The sequence below is a fragment of the Neoarius graeffei genome, chromosome 12, assembly GCF_027579695.1.
Source record: "Neoarius graeffei isolate fNeoGra1 chromosome 12, fNeoGra1.pri, whole genome shotgun sequence".
Lineage (NCBI taxonomy): Eukaryota > Metazoa > Chordata > Actinopteri > Siluriformes > Ariidae > Neoarius > Neoarius graeffei.
The window spans coordinates 17,644,728-17,664,955 of NC_083580.1; the positions used below are offsets into that span (position 1 = coordinate 17,644,728).

The following is a 20,228-nucleotide window of genomic DNA, read 5'->3' on the forward strand; positions in this document are numbered from 1 at the left end:
CAATGCTCATTCTCCATTGGGTAGTGTGACGTAATACACGTACACTACCGTTCAAAAGTTTGGGGTCACTTTGAAATGTCCTTATTTTTGAAAGAAAAGCACTGTTCTTTTCAATGAAGATCATTTTAAACTAATCAGAAATCCACTCTATACATTGCTAATGTGCTAAATGACTATTCTAGCTGCAAATGTCTGGTTTTTGGTGCAATATCTCCATAGGTGTATCGAGGCCCATTTCCAGCAACTCTCACTCCAGTGTTCTAATGGTACAATGTGTTTGCTCATTGCCTCAGAAGGCTAATGGATGATTAGAAAACCCTTGTACAATCATGTTAGCACAGCTGAAAACAGTTGAGCTCTTTAGAGAAGCTATAAAACTGACCTTCCTTTGAGCAGATTGAGTTTCTGGAGCATCACATTTGTGGGGTCGATTAAATGCTCAAAATGGCCAGAAAAATGTCTTGACTATATTTTCTATTCATTTTACAACTTGTAGTGGTAAATAAAAGTGTGACTTTTCATGGAAAACAAAATTGTCTGGGTGACCCCAAACTTTTGAACGGTAGTGTAGGATAAGCGATATGCTAACAATACTGCATGCTATCAGACAAAATGAATGGAACCTGCTAGAATACTTAAGTTATTCCATGAAATCGAGTCGTACATGAGCTGATAGCTGATGAGGCGCGTAGCACCGAGTCAGCTATAAGTCATGTATGGCGAGATTGAGTGGAATAACTGTTTTATTCTATCCACATTCACTGGATAGAACATTCACATTATTCTATCCACATTCAATTGGATAAATAAAAACTTGATACAAAACATCTGACAAAATCGTTTCTGCTTAGAATGTAAACAAACTGGCGAAATGACAGGCACATTACGTGAAAAATGCAGTAATTCTTGGGGGGAAAAAACGTTCTTACCATCAAATATTTTCATTCCTTTTTTTGTTTTTGAGTAGAGTTTTTATTTCATCCTCGGTTAGTTCAGAAAAACGCGTCACCATTTTTGTTTTTCCCTATTCACGGTATATGAGCCGATAGCCTAGTAGTAGAGTAGCCAATCGGTGCGCACGATTGCTCATATCCAGTGAATGTGGACAGAAGTTTTTTTTTTTTTTTCCAATCGAAAAAGTGTCCTGAATGTATAATAATTAACAATGATCAACAATTAGGAATAAATATTTCTTGAGTGAGAGCGTTGATTACAAATTAGGCTGATTTCACTAACTGCTTCTTCCATGCATTTTAAATGGCTTTGTTAACGAATGCGATTTTAAATGTTTGGTAGTGTAAGCTAATTATTTTCTTTTGGAGAGCATCTCATGTGAATTCGTAACTCTTCCTCTTTCGCTCTCCACAGGTGAGGAGGCGTCTCTAAGCAAGAGCTTTGACCTGTTTGACGTTCTGGATGTGCGCGTGCACAACAAGTTCTTTCGCAGCATTGGCGTAAGCGATAACGCCATCAAGCTCGCAGAGTCACAGAACGCTAGCGACAAAGTGTACGAACTGTTGCGTGTGTGGATGCAGCGTGAGGGACTCCGTGCCAACATCAACCATCTGCTGCAGGCGCTGCTCGATCTCGACCAGCGCTACTCCGCCGAGCAGATCGCCTCCCGCGCAGTCGAGCGCGGCTACTACAAATACGAGTGATTTTTAAAAAAAAAAAAAAAAGCAAGCAAACAAAACACCTTGTAATGAACGTGTAAAGTGGAAAGTATCATGTCTTAACTTTTCACAGCCTATAATGGACTAAAGGTGCAAATGTTGTTTACGACGAGCTGGTTAATATGAACAAAACTCGTTTAAACAGACTTGTGAAATTTAACAAGCAACTTGGCATTCGATAGTCATGTGGAGGAGGAGCTAGGGGTTTGGTTTTTTTTTTTTTTTTTTCCTCTTTTGGCTGCTGTAGCAGAACAGATGATCATGCCTCCCGTTACCTCTCAAGTCTCCAAAAAATAAAGAAAATGCATGTAAACTATTGTAGAACTCTATTGCAGGAGATACAGTTGCACAAAGAATCAGTGAGAAGCACCAGCTCCTCTTTCGTCCACACGTGTACTGATGTGCAGCTAAACATGACTAACGTCATGACTAACGTTAACGTCGTAGCAACGATTTCTGCTTTTACGAACCCAACACTGGGCTGTGAGTATAAATCAATGTTAAGATGATCGTTGAAACACTCCTTGAGAGCAGCCTGGTGTGAGGAAAAGTGTCATGTTTGAGACACCCAGAAGGAGGAGTTAGCGCTCGTTCGTTTCCTAAAGCTCTGTTTGTAGGAACTTTTTTTTGGGGGGGGGGGCTTTACTGAAGCCAACACTGGACTCGGTGAAGATTTGCGCTTGGTAACAGCGTGGCTTCGTCTCAAATTGTGCACTGGCCTCAGGCTTTTTTTTTTTTTTTAAATAAACCTACAGGTTGGTCTGAAGCCTGCAATTAATTTTATTTTTTTCTTTTCTTTTCAGTGGTGACATCAAAAAGTAGCTGTAATTATAGCGGACAAATGTTTTGGTTTTGACTCATTTGGTTTTTGAGCACATTTCTAGGTGAAACTCCAGGCAGTTGAGCCCCTAGACTACACTACATGCTACTAAGATCTTTTGTCACAGTTTTCTATCGTTCGTCGATGTCCACTACGGTGGAGCGGAGGAAGGGACACGTCAATTTGTGCCACGATATAAGTCAAGGCTATAAAGCTTTCTAATATAGACTCGCGCGCGCGTGCACACAAAAATAACTGTTTTCTTTCGAAAGAAAAACCTTTTCTGAAACAGAAGGTAGACACTTAAGATTGATTTACAGTCACGGTTTAGCGTAAACGTACCAGCCTGAGTTTCCCAGAAGCGTCGCAGCACAAAGATCATCGTTAAACGGTCAAGCGAGCAGCACAGTGAACGCTCTCTCTCCTAGTTAAGATGCTCCGAGTGAGTGTTGAGAGGCTTTTGGGAAACGCACCCCTGTTTTGCTAAGGAAATGTCACCTGTTGAAAGACACGTTTCGCTTCCTTCAACAGCAGCTCAGTGTCGTTATGAAAAGTGACTTTCTTCTGTCAGATACACAAACACCTCTCTTCAGTTTCCTTATTTATGTAGAAATGGATGTATTTATTGTCATAGTAGAACTATGTGTAATTATTTATACCTGTTAACCGTATCCAAGTGTGATGTGTGTGGGTTTGTTTTTTTGGGTTTTTTTTCCCCCCCTCTCCCCTCCGTTTGCCTTGCAGTGTAAGGCACTACAACTACATTTCTTAATGGGTGCCGCATTACTCCTGTTCAACACACGGCAAAAACGATAACTTTTTTCTTTATAGTGGTGATGATGATGATGATGATGATGATGATTTTTATTATTATTATTTTTATATTCTCAACCTATTGCATATAGTAAACATGGATGTGTTGGTACGTGTGAGGCTTTTTTTTTTTAGAAAAATCTATATATAAAAGTTCTCATGGAAAGATGGTCTTTTCCACCTCATTGAGATTTGAACTTCATTTATTTTTGCCCTGAGCTGTATATAGTCACAGAACAACCCATTTTAACATTGCAAATATATCATACATTTCTATACAAGCCGAGAGCAAGGAGAATGAAGTAGTGACATCCTACAAACTGAAGGAACAAACTGACCGTAGAATGAGTTCATAATTGAGGTAACACTCAGTATGAAGCTATTATACTGTGCCTATTGTAATTTGATACCATTTAGTAAGATATTTTTTATAAATATATATATAAACTATAATGATGCTGTTCCAGCCTCCAAGTTAATTATTTATTGATGACGGCTTCATAGAGATTGTTGCCGTTTATTATATATAATGGATCACTCAGACCTTTTGACTCAGCTATGTATGTCGTGTTATAGCTGTATAAATTCCAGTTGTAAGAGTGTATTCTCGAAATGAAATAAAAAAAGGCTCTGCGTTCAGTGTTCATTCAGTTCATGTATCAGTGCAGGCACTGCCACCTAGTGTTTTTTGTTTTTTTTCTTTTCAAAAGTTGAAATATTATTGTAATATGGATTCATACTGTCTGTCTGGTCCAAATGTCTGAGTTTTGTTGTCTGGCACTGCTATGAGCGAATGAGATCCTTCGCAAAAGGCGTCCTGATTTATTCGTCCAAAATCGGTGTTCTGATTTACTGACTAAAAGCGGAACGCGTTGAGGACCTCAAATGTTTCATCCGATTTTTAAAAACGATTTTTAATTGTTTTCTTGGGAAAAGTGCTGTCAGCTGGATGAACCTTCCTGTTAAGAGTTTCATTCAAACTTTTGGACCAGACACTACATGCATTAATTTCAAGGGACCTGTTTTTTTTCCCCCCCCATCTTTTCTTCTCTCTTCATGCACTTGTAGCAAGTTGTGTGTGGTTTTTTTTTTTTAATAAATACAAGAACAACTTCAATAGATAAGCTCAAGTTTTTCATGATGCTCTACATTATTTACTTTACTCATAGTTCAGCTTTTTCTTTTAACACATTTTTTTTTTCTTCCTACATTTGCTCACCCATGTTTCACGCTCTCTTGTATTGTAGAAGCAAATGTATTGCCCCACTTAGACAGTTGTTTCCTTTTTAACAGTTGTAAAGTATTTGCTGTTGCAAATGCAGTTGTAGAAATGATTTTAATTTTGAAATAAACATTTCTTACTAAACAATGAAGTGTAGTGTCGTGATAAATCAAGACATACTGAGCTTTCTCAATCCTTTAAATGGATCGTCCAGTGGATTTATTCTCAAACTTATTTGAAGTAGTTGCAGATTTCAAAAATCAAACTTTCATTTTCGGGAGGCCAAATAGTGTTCGAGAAAAATGAATTTTCTTTAAAATGCCAGATGGGCTTTTTGCTTGGAGCAACTCAGATTTTTCAGCGTGAGGTTTCATGTCTGATCCAGTTTCTGTCGCCGACGCTGAGGAAGCCCACTTTGGATTTTCTCTGTGGAAATGCAGTCTAGTTCCAGCTTGTGCCGCCTTTTTAGCATCATTGTGGCATTCTCATCTCATTATCTCTAGCCGCTTTATCCTTCTACAGGGTCGCAGGCAAGCTGGAGCCTATCCCAGCTGACTACGGGTGAAAGGCGGGGTACACCCTGGACAAGTCGCCAGGTCATCACAGGGCTGACACATACCGTAGACACAGACAACCATTCACACTCACATTCACACCTACGGTCAATTTAGAGTCACCAGTTAACCTAACCTGCATGTCTTTGGACTGTGGGGGAAACCGGAGCACCCGGAGGAAACCCACACGGACACGGGGAGAACATGCAAACTCCGCACAGAAAGGCCCTCGCCGGCCACGGGGCTCGAACCAAGACCTTCTTGCTGTGAGGCGACAGCGCTAACCACTACACCACCGTGCCACCCCATTGTGACATTTATATACTTATTTAAAAACTGATAAATTCAGTAAAATACTTGTAAAATTATCAAAACTACGATGTAAACAGAGAATATAAGATGCCAAGTTGCTCCGAGCAACCACTACATGACGTCATCATATACATCCCCACAGCAGGAAGCCCAGCCGACATTTTAAAGAAAATCCATTTTTCTCCAACACTATTTGGTCTCCGAAAATGAAAGTCTGATTTTTGAAATCTGCAACTACTTTTACTTAAAATAAGCTTTTGAGAATAACTCTGCTGGACGATCCGTTTAGTAGCTGTATTACCTCGCCTGGGATGGAGTCCACCAGGGGGTGAGGTATTGTTTTCGGTCGGGGTTTTTTGTTAACAATATAACGGGAAAAGGGCTGGATCAATCTTCATGAAACTTTCAGGATAGATGGACATTGGTCTCAAATAGAACCTCCAACATTTTGAGGGTCACCTGGTTAAGGTCACCAAAAAGATCATCTTTTTTTTTTCGTGATATCTTCCTTCATATTCATCATATTTACTTCAAACCAATTCCAAAATGTTCATCTTTCAATTCTGCTTCCATTGATGTGCTACATGATGAGGTATCTCTTAGTTTTCTTCGGGGTTGGGGGTCAAGGTCATTGCTAAAATGTGCATATTTTCCATTATAACTCAGTTAGCAATAGAGAGATGTTTATCATTATCAACATATAGGAAGTCATATATGGGCGAGGTTTATTTTGCCTGGCAACACTTGTAATTTAAATGTCTCACAAAAGTTGTCTTAACAACTTTGTTTATTTTCAGTTAAATCGTGTCTCCTCCCTCCCTCCCTCAGTTCTCAATGGATTTCAGTTCTCACCGTTTTATTTGAAAGAACTCGACCTTCTAGACAAAACTTGGTCATTGTATTGTCAATTTTTTGTGAACAAATTAGTAATTAGCTCAACTTGACACATTTTCTTCTGACTTGAATTGTATCTCCTCATTTATCATGCGAGTTCAGTTCTGATGGATGTTTTAGGTCGATCTTCCCTCGGGGAACAAAATTTAGTCCTTTGTTGATTTTCCTGTTGGAAACAATTTGTCATGGAGGTTGGTCCTCTCTCACATAGTCACGTTTCAGTTTGGTGTTTGGGTAGTCATGGGTGTTTTGATGGCAGGCCAGATGAGCTACTGTTGTACGTTCTCGATGACCTGGTCTGTGTAGATCTGGCTGAGAGAACAAGGCCTGATTTATTTTGTTCAGCATCAAATTTAATGGCACTTATTATGTGAAGGAACAAAATGTTTTGTTTTTTTTAACTTAGAAATTTAGATTTTCTTCAGGGTTTGTAGCTCAATGATTAGTTTTGCTGTTACTGTGGCAGACGTTATTGTCTAACAGTATTCTAAAAGCAGAATGAATATTTCCATAACCAGAGGTGAACACTAACGAAGTACGTTTACTTGAGTACTGTACTTAAAGGTCTGATGACATGTTTTTGACATCTTTGGCGATGCTTTATAACATAAAAAGTAATTCCCGATGATCCATATATTAATTCACGAAGGCGCCTATTTTACAAGTTATGATAAAAAACGCGGCTATTTGGGCAAATTTGACAGGGCTGCAGCACCCAGGAGACGAAAAAGGAGGAGGAGCTATATGACGTCAGCGAAAGAACCTTCCTCCTAACTTACCAGTTTGTTGTTGATGTGACAGGTATTCAGTTTTTCATTATTAGTATTATTATTATACATTTTATATATATATATATATATATATATATATATATATATATATAGTTATGCCTTTGCGTTGTGTTGCCGGCTTTTGCTCCAAAACCCACAAGGATGGGGTAAGTTTATTCAAGTTTCCCAGAGATCCCGAGCTGCATGCGAAGTGGGTGAAGCAAGTCAGGCCCACTTGTGACAAGTGGGAGCCCTCACCAACATCTGTCCTGTGCTCTGAACACTTCGATTTGGATTGTTTTGACACCCTTCCCAGCTTAAAAGAATCTCTTGGGTGTGCAGTTCAGCACAAACGTGTGTTACTACCATCAGCAGTGCCTACAGTATTCCGGAGGGGGTCTACTAGTAGCTATGCCGGATCCAGCAGTCGCCTGGGACAAGGCGACTCCTCCAAAGACAGTCTTCCTGTCAGAACGTGTTGAGAAACGACATAAGATAAAGGTACGTAGAGCTATAGAGTGCTCCGACATGATGCTAAAAATAGTAACACTGCGGTCTGCGCGGCCATCTTGGAAGTGACTCGCTCCAGAGCGCTCATAGAGTACACATCATAGAGTACACATTCATGATAATCATAAATGTAATCATAAAGTCGGCGTGATATCAGTCATGTATTTGCTTGTGAAAGCTTGCGGCTTTCATGTAACTGCTGCCTAGCAACGAGAGGCAAAGGGTAAAGAGGGTAGGCTATCATAGATTCTATTCGGAAGAGATCAACACATGATTGCTTAAAAATCAGGTGCTAGAATCGCCCCTGTTCTTTGGGGGTGCTTAGCCCCCAGAGTTGACAGAGACACCTGGCTTGAACGACAGTGTTTCCACGTTTATTCAGCATTTAGACTAGACTTAACTAGACAAGAAGATTAGACTAGACAAGACTAGACTTATGCAATGTTTTAACAGAAGCTGACCCAATAAACTATGATATCTACACATTTACAACCACTGACACAAATATTTACGTTATATTTTTAACTAAAGACCTACTACTGCATTTGTAATGTTGGAGCTATTCATTTTGAACAGTGGTAATTGTTAATTAATGTGTTATTGTGTATTGTGTAATAATAGTGTGTATTATTATGATTTTACATTAGTTTACATTAGTTTATATTTTTTGTTGATAAGCATGATAAGAATGATAAGCAAACGTAAACGCTATGTTACATTAAATAAAATTGACTAACACATGGCGGTCTAGCACCGTAGCACTTGTACAGCTCTGCACAAAAGTATCTCGATATGGATGATAAATGTCGTTTTTATCATTCTGTTCATAGACCAGGGAACATCAATATTGCATTATGCATATTATTGTGTTGTGTTTAACAATTGTAACTCCAGTCCGTACCTTCACATCTCGCTATGCCAGTAATACTCAGGTGCTACTTCGAGTTCCTCATCGGCGTGGAATCCAGTTAAAAAAACCACCATGTCGTAGCAAGCACTAGCGCGGACAAGCAACCCAATCAGAGGGGACGCAAGGAGGAGAGGGATTTTACTGCTCATAGAACTATCACGTAACAGGTGAATTCAAGAACACACACACGCCCGCGCACACATTCATTGCGCAGTGCACAAGGGCACTTATTTCTGAAAATTACGTCCAAAAGCAGTGTTTTTGAGGGTGCTGAGCTAGGGGGTGCTGAGCTCGTTTTTGGGGGTGCTTGAGCACCCCCAAAAATAGGCTAAACACGCCCCTGGTTGTGAACATTCACATTATTATCAATCTCATTTATTTAAAATCAGATAAAATCATGCCATCATGATCACTGCTTAAAGTACCAGTATTTGGTTGTTCTTTTGTTCAGAGGAAGAGCTAGCACTAGAGAGTTCACCGGTGTTTTCATGCGCCATTTCCATTGAGTAGAACAGCCAGTGACCGCAGCGTGTTCTTCCACTGATGTCACAGCATGGCCACGAGCCACAGACCCAGTTTTCTTGCGCTGTGCAATTAAAAGTTGGATATTCGCGTAACAACAGCTTCTTTTCACGTAATTATAACAGAAATCTAACATGTTTGCCATGTTGTATAGTTTATTTAAGAAATTGCATAGAGTCATGTTCGTGTCATCAGCCCTTTAAGTACACTTTTTGAATATCTGTACTTTACTTGAGTATTATTTTTGTTTGGAAACTTATGACTTTAACTTCACGACATTTAAAAGACACATTTTGTACTTTTCACTCCACTACATTTCTGTCAAGGTCCTCGTTACTATGAAGCAACTTTGAAAGTGAATTTTTTTTTTTTCTTTTCTAAAACGTGAGTGGTTTTTTCTTAGGTGACACTGCGACAGCCGATCAGTAATCATTAGGGTCACGTCCACAGACTGTGTAAAATCAAGTTGAGTGATTTCTCAGCAGCATTATTTGAACACGATCAGTTGATGGCCGAATGGAAGGAGGCGGTTCTTCTGGGGAGTGCACACACCTATGGCCTATGAACCCATGTTCCAGTTTTCAGAAAGGATTAAAGATTCATTTCATTTTAAATGTTTGCTTTGTTTGCCAAAAACAAACCATATCACAGCCTACAAAAACTCGCCGTCCAACCTGTGGAAGCATATTGAGGTCTGTAAACATTTTATTCCAAGAGAAAGCTTGCAACGAAGTTGTCTGTGCTTTTAGAGCTAGCAATAACGTTGCAAACATAGCTATGCAGTCTGGTTAGTCAGATGACTTTCTATGGATTTGCCCGCCAAGTTGCCATAGTCTTGTCCATGGCTAACGTTTACACACAACTAGTTAACTTGGACAATGTTAGTTAACGTGTAAAAATGGAGTTATGCTAACATGAATAACATTACCTTATCTGAAGTCCTTTCAGAAATGCGTTTTAGCATAATCTTGCCAATAAGCAATGTAGAAATCTTTCTTTTCTAGTAGCATTAGCTACCCAGTATGATTTAGAGTTTGAAAAGTGTTTGCTAGCTTCCAGGTGGAGTGTCACTGACTAGATAGCTTAATGTTAAACCACCATAATGGCACAATGTGTTCATTTTGTGAATTCACATTTCTGTCTTTGGTAACGGCATTAGGTTTTGTAAGCGTTGTGGCAATAATACAATGACGCGTTGACAGAAAATGTACTTTTAATACTTAAGTATTTTTAAAAGCAAATACTTCAGTACTTTAAGTAAAAATTTGACTGTACAACTTTTACTTGTATTGGAGTAACATTTGACCAGTGGGCTCTGTACTTTGACTTAAGTAACGAAGTTGGGTACTTTGTCCATCTCTGTCCATAATGCAGCTTGCAGTCCAAGTACAATTTAAAGGTTGCAGAGTGACTTAACACAAAGAACAGCTTCTTTTTGCCTGAAAGCAATACAGTACATAGATAAAAACAAGGTGTCTATAGTAGCTACAAAAGACATTAACAGTTTTCACAGACAAAACAATTGACTTTGACATTTGAAGGACAGTAAACAGTCTCGATAAAGCCCTATTTGAGAATGCTTCTTCAGTAATTCCTGAATGTTATGATGTTGCAGAAGGCGCTACACTATGAGGCAGTGTGCTGATTGGTTTGATCCCCAGTGTGGGTTGCTGTCCATGTCCTTTCAATGTCCTTATGGGTTTCATACACTGTCAGAAACAGGGGTACAGTAGGAGTCCATTTCTGGCCCCCAAGGTACAAGCTACACTAATGGGCTCATTATAGGTACTTACGGTAACTATGTGTGCCTTTTTCAGGCAAAAAGGTGCATATCTTCCCAACCAGTATCTCAAGGGTACAAATAAGTACCTTAGTGACAAGCTGTTGTACCCCTAAAGGTGCAATAATGTCGTACTTGATTTTCTGAGAGTGTACATTTATGAACTGGCATCCCATCCATAATGTGTTACCACCTTGTGCTCAGTTCTCCTGGGAAAAGCTCTGGACCCACCACGACCCTGACAAGGATAAAGCTGATACTGAAAAGAAATGAATTGGTACCATTGGTGCGTTCAGAAAAGAAGTGTTTACCTCTGCACCGATTACCTTTGCTGAGTGTAAAGGAGTAGGGACAGTGAATATGGTCTTCTTTCTCTTTGCATATGGACTCAGGAGTCAAATGTGACTCACTATGTATGAATTTCACGAATCCAGTGGTTTGGGATAATAAGGCTGGTGTAACTAGGTTAATGAAAGTGCTAAATGTATGTTTCATGCACACTGATTCCCAAATATCAGATCATGAACAGTACGTTTGAATCTATAAACCTGTAAATTCGATTATATTCTGCACAGCAAGAAATTCTTGATTCCCAAGATAGACAAGTACCAGGTGTATGGATTTCCACTGAAATTTGCACAAGTGTTTAGATCTCATTGGAGGAAATCTAAGCAGCAGTTTCCTCACTCAGCTTACGGATATGGTCTATGATGGCTTTATGGCTGTTTGTGTTATAACTGTCTTTCTTGGCCAAACAGAACAATTAACAGTTATTTCACGAAATCGAGTCGTATATGAGCTGATAGCAAGCCATGTATGATGAGATTGAGTGGAATAACTTTTATTCTCTCCACATTCACTGGATTTTGAGAAACGGAGCATTTTTATTTTTTGCAAATTCAATAAATAAAAACTTTCTCCAAAACATCTGACAAAATCATTTCCGCTTAGAATGTAAACAAACTGGCAAAATGACAGTAGCAATTTGTGAAAAATTATTAAAAAACTAAAAAAAAAAAGGAAAGGTATACTCTTACTATCAAATACTTTTATTTCACATTTTGTTGCCTTTTTAACAGGACTTAGTAACAGGACTTAGTGTGCTGTGTGAGCTATGAGTGGGGTAGGGATTAGTGGGTTGCATCACCATGTGAAGTAATATCTGTGGAGTATATAACTGAGATCTCAGCTCTCTGCAGCCATTATATATATATATATATATATATATATATATATATATATATATATATATTTATTTATTTATTTATTTATTTTTTTTTTTAACGTGCTTTTGTTAACAGCTCCTCAATTTTAGGCTGTCAAGCGATGGGCACAGGGCAACGAACCAACCTGAAGTTTCTGGGCCAGCCAGAAGCACTCGGACTACTGCAGCAAGTGTACGGCGATGAGACGATGTCACGCTCATGGGTTTTCGAGTGGCACAAGAGGTTCAAAGAGGGACGCGAGGACATGGAAGACGACCCCAGGAGTGGAAGGCCTTCAATGAGCAGGACTGAGGCCAACATTGAGTGAGGGGCATTGTGCACATAGAGTTCTTGCCACAGGGCCAGACAATCAACCAGCATGTCTACAAAGAGATCCTGCGGTGTTTGCTTCATTCAGTGCGCGAGAAGAGGCGAGAGTTGTTGCAGGACAACTCGTGGCTGCTTCACCATGACAATGCGCCAGCTCACAACCCCCTGAGCATCCGGCAATTCCTTGCTGAGAAGAACATCGCCGTCCTGGAGCAACCTCCCTAGTCACCCGACCTGGCTCCATGTGATTTTTTTTTCCTTTTCCCCAAGCTCAAGGGGGTCATCAAGGGGACCGGTTTTCCAGACGTGGAAGCCATCAAGAGGGCCATGGCGATGGAGAATCCCAGGAGAATCCTTCCAGAAGTGCATGGAGGCATAGCGGAGAAGGATGGGAAAGTGCGTTAGACTCAAGGGGGATTATTTTGAAGGGGTTTGTAGTTTGGATTTGACAAAGTTTTTGTGACCCCAGTCCTGTTTCTTTTCTGACACACCTCGTAGAGTTTTTATTTTGTCGTTCTGCCATTTTGTTTTTCTCTACTCATGGTATATGAGCTGATATCCTAGTTGTAGAGTAGCCAATCAGAGCACATGATTGCTCATATCCAGTGAATGTGGATAAAATAATTAAGCATAGACACATAAGGACCTTTCCCATGAGGATTTTAAGTTGGTGACATTTTATCCAAGCCAAGACTTAAAATCACAGCTTGATTCATTGCTAAATGAAATTAGGTTTCAGTGACAGTGAAATGTCCAGTGAATTTAAGTTACAGTGAAATGCAAATAACTGCAGTCAAGCTACATTAAAAAAAAAAAAAGAAAAAAAGCATAATTCTGCCCAATAAAAGGTTTTCTGTACATTTGATTTTGACATAACCATCAAACTTCAGGTCTGAAGAATTTCATTCTTTCTTCTCATTAAAAACATGCATTAGTAAGATTTATTCATTGGACATCTACTGGTTGGACTGCTGTTTTTGCATTGACCTTTTTCCACACCATCTCCTGTAGAGATTTATCCACTTGGAATTCCCACTGTCTTCTGATCTGATCTGTCAGTAGCATCCATGTGCAGGGGGTCAGTGACATTCAGAATGACAGTACTGGAGTTGTTATTGGGCCAAATGGCAACAAGCAGGTTCCTAAGGTTGAAGGATTTGGACCTTCCTCCATTTGTCACTGGTGCCACACCATTTTCTGTGTTCCAGGCCACTTTTCTCCATGGATGGACCCTAACTCTCCTCTCCATCCTTTCCGTGGTGTTCCTCAGTTCCAGGATGGAGACGCCAACTCGGCTCTGCCTTCTCCGGAAGCAGAGTATTCTCCTCTGCATGAGTAGGGCCAGAAGATCCCTCTTGAAGTTGGTGTTGAGGGCAGCGTAGACCACTGGGTTACACACAGAGTTGCTGAAGCCCAGGATCTGCACCAAACTTAGCAATAGAAACTCTGAGTCCAGGTCCAGGTTCAGCTTTTCTGAGAGGTTCAAGATCAAAGAGAATACAAATAGTTCACAATAGTGAATGGTTAAATGGTTGAAATGGCATCGATTCTTTGTCCTTTTCAATAATGATAAATTCAATCAGGATCAAGAGACTGTTTAGAGTCTGTTCTACACTGCCCTGCCAAAAAAAAACAAGTTGCGCACTCTAATATTTGGTTGGACCGCCTTTAGCTCTGATTACAGCATGCATTCATTGTTTCGATACACGTATGCAAGGTCACAGCATTTATTTCAGTCCAGACTTGTATTAATTTTTCACCAAGTTCTTGTGTTGAGGATGGGAGAGTTGAACCACGTCGTAAAGTCTTCTCCAGCACATCCCAAAAATTCTCAATGGGGTTGAGGGCAGGACTCTGTGGTGGCCAATTCATGCGTGAAAATGATTCTTCATGCTCCCTGAACTACTCTTTCATAATCTGAGCTCTAATTTTATGCCTGTGCCATCAGGAAAGAAAAAAAATCCATTGATGTGATGACCTGGTCATTCAGTACATTCAGTTCGTCAGCTGACTTCATTTTATTGCCCCATAATGTTACTGAGCTTCGACCTGATCAACTGAAGCAACCACAGATCATGTGGATAAGTGACACCTGCCGTGGACCAAACGAACTAAATTCAACATGGCTGAAAACTGAACAGGCCGATAAGTATAATATTTAATTGGAATTAGTTGCCAATACAAGTCACGATATAAGGTTACTAAAACTGAAAACGTAATTGAATAACACGTTAAGAAATAAAGCAAGTTTAAAAATTACTTCAGTTCTCCTTTAACATTTTAAGCTAGTAACCAGGCTGCCTTAAGTCAAGTCAAGTTTATTTGTATGGCGCTTTTAACAATCGACACTGTAGCAAAGCAGCTTTAAAGAAAATGAAAGGCTTTAAACATAAGCTAATTTTATCCTTAATTTATCCCCAATGAACAAGCCTGTGGCAACGGTGGCAAGGAAAAACTCCCTCAGATGACACGAGGAAGAAACCTCAAGAGGAACCAGACTCAAAAGGGAACCCATCCTCATTTGGGTGATAACAGATAGCGTGATTCTAAATAACTCGCTTCTATAACTGTGCCCTATAGAGTCAAAGTATAACTGTGAAACCAGGAAAATCATTATAGTTTTAACATTAAGTCTCTTTTGTTGAAGTTATAAACTGTTCATTGATGGATGACTTAAAATTCTGAGTTCATTGAAACTCGTATAGTAAGTTCATACCATGAGACAATCAAATTAATTTACGGCAAGAATTTCAAAGAACTCAGATTTTTAAGGCAGCCCGTTTACTAACTTATGTTAAAACTGCAAGGTTTTTTTTGTTTGATTTTTTTTCCCAGTGACACCCCCTCCCCATTCTTTCTTTAAATACAATTATATTTTTTAAATGGTGTACATTGGCATTATACTGTTATGTATGTATATAACCTTAAAGTTATTATATGCTCAAATATGAGTGGAAAATAAATTATTCTGTGTATCTTTTCCCATTCTCTTAAAGCGTGCCATTAATTATGGAGTGGACTATATACTGTATACATGTTCAACATACAGGAATGTAGGAATAATCTAAAAAATAAGGTACCTGAATTCCACAGTAATATTAATTTCTTTTTAAAATGTAGTTCAAAATAGTGGTGCAATTGTCAGCATGAGGTTTGAACTTCTCAGATGGCTGGGGCCTTTCTGTATGCAGTTTGTGTATTCTCCTCCCAAAAGGAATTTTGTTGCGTTATACAATGACAAAGTGCTTGAACTCCTTGTGCCTGTGTGGGTTTCCTCTGGTTTCCTCCCACATTCCAAAGACATATGGATTAGGTCAACTGGCGACTCTAAGTTACCCATCAGTGTGAACGAGTGTGTGAATGATTGTTCATCTCTGTGTTCGCCCAGCAAAAGATTGGTGACCTGCCCAGGGTTTATTCCAGGGATTGGCTCCAGCTTCCTCCACATTCCTGACATATAAGTGGCATAGATAATGAATGGGGGCGGCACGGTGGTGTAGTGGTTAGCGCTGTCGCCTCACAGCAAGAAGGTCCTGGGTTCGAGCCCTGGGGCCGGCGAGGGCCTTTCTGTGTGGAGTTTGCATGTTCTCCCCGTGTCCGCGTGGGTTTCCTCCGGGTGCTCCGGTTTCCCCCACAGTCCAAAGACATGCAGGTTAGGTTAACTGGTGACTCTAAATTGACCGTAGGTGTGAATGTGAGTGTGAATGGTTGTGTGTCTATGTGTCAGCCCTGTGATGACCTGGCGACTTGTCCAGGGTGTACCCCGCCTTTCGCCCATAGTCAGCTGGGATAGGCTCCAGCTTGCCTGCGACCCTGTAGAAGGATAAAGCGGCTAGAGATGATGAGATGAGATGAGATAATGAATGGATGGATGTAATTCAGAATACACAATTACCTAGCTGTACAGAAAGGACACACAATAAATACTTCAGAAGAACTGATGATCTTTACCTTGTTTTTTCTGAATTTTCAGACCCATGGTTTTGGTTGTGAGAATGTGCACCACTTGTTAATTTCTGTTTCCATAGAAACTAGATTTGTTTGGCTTTGAAAAAGACTTTTACTATGGCATTTACTAAGTAATCTCATCTCATTATCTCTAGCTACTTTATCCTGTTCTACAGGGTCGCAGGCAAGCTGGAGCCTATCCCAGCTGACTATGGGAGAGAGGCGGGGTACACCCTGGACAAGTCGCCAGATCATCGCAGGGCTGACACAGAGACAAACAACCATTCACACTCACACCTATGGTCAATTTAGAGCCACCAATTAGCCTAACCTGCATGTCTTTGAACTGTGGGGGAAACCGGAGCGCCCGGAGGGGACCCACGCAGGCATGAGGAGAACATGCAAACTCCACACAGAAAAGCCCCTGTCAGCTGCTGGGCTTGAACCCAGAACCTTCTTGCTGTGAGGCGACAGTGCTAACCACTACACCACTGTGCTACCCTTATTAGGGCCCGAGCCCTATAGGGCGAAGGCCCTATTGATCTTGTTCGGTTTTTTATTATTATTATTATTATTATTAGGGCCCGAGCCCTATAGGGCGAAGGCCCTATTGATCTTGTTCGGTTTTTTATTATTATTATTATTATTCTTATTATTATTATTATTCCTTAGTCGCGGTCGCTGTTCGGCCTTTTTTGGGGCACTTCCTGTGGACGAAAACGCGCATATTTTGGATCATTTTATCGGCATCCCCTACGCTACTCAGATCCAAAACCCCAGATCTGGGCGGGGCTCTGGGCCTCTATAGCGCCCCCTAACGCCTTGAAAATTTTGCCTTTTTTCGAAGGCTCCTGGTTGCCATATAGTTTGTCGTAGAGGAACGAAATTTGGTTCACATATGTATCTTACTGAGACGAACAAAAAACGTTCTATGAATGCATAGCCACGCCCAACAGGAAGTGAGGTAATTTTACTTTTGTGCGAAATGCATGGCCACGAAGACGGCGCAACTCCTCCTAGACCGTTCATGGGAATGTCACCAAAATTGATACACATCATCTACAGACATGGCTGACAAAAGTTACTAAATACGTTTCACGTAGGATAAAACGTTCAGAAGTTATACGTCAATCAATTTTCACTTCAAAATTTTACATGCTAAAAAATTCATAACAAATCTTCTAATGGCTCAAAACTGCTCATACTTCACACGCAAATCACTCATTGGGCTTCTGACATGTTACCCAATTTCTGTGATATTTCGCCACTGGGGGCGCTATTTTTGGGCAAAAAATCCAATCTTTCCTCAAATTTGGTCAAACTTCACGGCCACCCTCTTACTACCTCCCATGTCATGTATACCGCATTTTGGGAATTTTCGTCCATGGGGGGCGCTGTTTTTGGCCGACGCAATTGCTCCAAAACGGGTTTTTGGTAAATAATTCCATAATGCTTTTCCTTCACACCACTACCTTGTGATAGTGCGTTCCTGTTGTGGACACTTATTTTTCCAACTCATAATCGCTCATGTACAGCATAGCGCCACCTTCTGACATGGGAAAAACCAAAAAATTTAATCTTCAAAAATCTATATCTCATCTTCTATTTACTCAATTGTCATCAAACTTCATACGCAAACTCTTCATAGCTCACCTGACATGTCCGCCAAATTTTGTGCACTTTCGCCCCTGGGGGTGCTGGTTATGGCGGAAATGATATTGCAGCTTCTGATTTGTCAAACTTGGCAAGCAAACTCTTTTCAAGACCCTTATTGGGGCGCTTGCCATGGTCGACAACGCACGAAATTTGGCTCCTTTTTCTTAGACTGCCACCGCTACTGAGAACCAAAAGCCCAGATCCAGCCGGGCCTCAGGGCCTCTATAGCGCCCCCTAACTCGTTGTGATTTTGGCCTCCCGCTTTAAGGTGCCTGGTTGCCATGTAGTTTGTAGGAGTGGCGTGCCATTTGGTACGCATATGTATCTCACTAAGCCGGACAAAAATGTAATGCCAATGCATTAGCCACGCCCAACAGGAAGTGAGGTAATTTCACTTTTGTGCGAAATGCATGGCCACGCAGACGGCGCAACTCCTCCTAGACTGTTCATTGGAATGTCACCAAAATTGATACACATCATCTACAGACATGGCTGACAAAAGTTACTAAATAAGTTTCACGTAGCTTGAACCGCTCAGAAGTTATACGTCAATCAATTTTTAATGCAAAATTTTACATGCTTAGAAATTCATAACAAATCTTCTAATTGCTCAAAACTGCTCATACTTCACACGCAAATCCCTCATTGGGCTTCTGACATGTTCCCCATTTTCTGTGATATTTCGCCACTGGGGGCGCTATTTTTGGGCAAACAATCCAATCTTTCCTCAAATTTGGTCAAACTTCACGGCCACCCTCTTACTACCGCCCATGTCATGTATACCACATTTTGGGAATTTTCGTCCATGGGGGGCGCTGTTTTTGGCCGACGCAATTTCTCCAAAACGGGTTTTTGGTAAATAACTCCATAATGCTTTTCCTTCACACCACTACCTTGTGATAGTGCGTTGCTGTTGTAGACACTTATTTCTCCAACTCATAATCGCTCATGTACAGCATAGCGCCACCTTCTGACATGGGAAAAACCAAAAAGTTTATTCTTCAAAAATCTATCTCTCATCTTCTATTTACTCAATTGTCATCAAACTTCATACGCAAACTCTTCATAGCTCTCCTGACATCTCCGCCAAATTTTGTGCACTTTCACCCCTGGGGGTGCTGGTTATGGCACAAATGATATTGCAGCTTCTGATTGGTCAAACTTGGCAAGCAGACTCTTTACGGTATTTCGCGGGGACGCATGCCCCCGCCCCCCCTGGCCGCTGGCGCGAGGGCCCGTCAAGGCCGCTTGCGGCTTTAATTATTATTATTATTCCTTAGTCGCGGTCGCTGTTCGGCCTTTTTTGGGGCACTTCCTGTGGACGAAAACGCGCATATTTTGGATCATTTTATCGGCATCCCCTACGCTACTCAGATCCAAAACCCCAGATCTGGGCGGGGCTCTGGGCCTCTATAGCGCCCCCTAACGCCTTGAAAATGTTGCCTTTTTTCGAAGGCTCCTGGTTGCCATATAGTTTATCGTAGAGGAACGAAATTTGGTTCACATATGTATCTTACTGACACGAACAAAAAAAGTTCTATGAATGCATAGCCACGCCCAACAGGAAGTGAGGTAATTTTACTTTTGTGCGAAATGCATGGCCACGAAGACGGCGCAACTCCTCCTAGACCGTTCATGGGAATGTCACCAAAATTGATACACATCATCTACAGACATGGCTGACAAAAGTTACTAAATACGTTTCACGTAGGATAAAACGTTCAGAAGTTATACGTCAATCAATTTTCACTTCAAAATTTTACATGCTAAAAAATTCAGAACAAATCTTCTAATTGCTCAAAACTGCTCATACTTCACACGCAAATCACTCATTGGGCTTCTGACATGTTACCCAATTTCTGTGATATTTCGCCACTGGGGGCGCTATTTTTGGGCAAAAAATCCAATCTTTCCTCAAATTTGGTCAAACTTCACGGCCACCCTCTTACTACCTCCCATGTCATGTATACCGCATTTTGGGAATTTTCGTCCATGGGGGGCGCTGTTTTTGGCCGACGCAATTGCTCCAAAACGGGTTTTTGGTAAATAATTCCATAATGCTTTTCCTTCACACCGCTACCTTGTGATAGTGCGTTCCTGTTGTAGACACTTATTTTTCCAACTCATAATCGCTCATGTACAGCATAGCGCCACCTTCTGACATGGGAAAAACCAAAAAATTTATTCTTCAAAAATCTATATCTCATCTTCTATTTACTCAATTGTCATCAAACTTCATACGCAAACTCTTCATAGCTCACCTGACATGTCCGCCAAATTTTGTGCACTTTCGCCCCTGGGGGTGCTGG

The 20,228-nt window shown here is 40.6% G+C and overlaps 2 protein-coding genes across 3 annotated transcripts in view; one reads left to right on the forward strand and one right to left on the reverse strand.

Moving 5' to 3' along the window:
• tnfrsfa (tumor necrosis factor receptor superfamily, member a) overlaps positions 1-4,675 on the forward strand; it is a 61,648-nt gene extending 56,973 nt beyond the window's left edge. For both annotated transcript variants that reach the window (XM_060935590.1, XM_060935591.1), the window contains exon 10: positions 1,369-4,675. In XM_060935590.1, coding sequence (XP_060791573.1) covers positions 1,369-1,658 — 290 coding nt within the window. In that variant the 3' untranslated portion in view covers positions 1,659-4,675. The remainder of the gene's footprint in view (positions 1-1,368) is intronic.
• An 8,655-nt stretch (positions 4,676-13,330) lies between these two features.
• LOC132895785 (pyroglutamylated RF-amide peptide receptor) overlaps positions 13,331-20,228 on the reverse strand; it is a 56,557-nt gene continuing 49,659 nt past the window's right edge. Inside the window, exon 6 of the mRNA XM_060936617.1 lies at positions 13,331-13,788. Coding sequence (XP_060792600.1) covers positions 13,331-13,788 — 458 coding nt within the window. The remainder of the gene's footprint in view (positions 13,789-20,228) is intronic.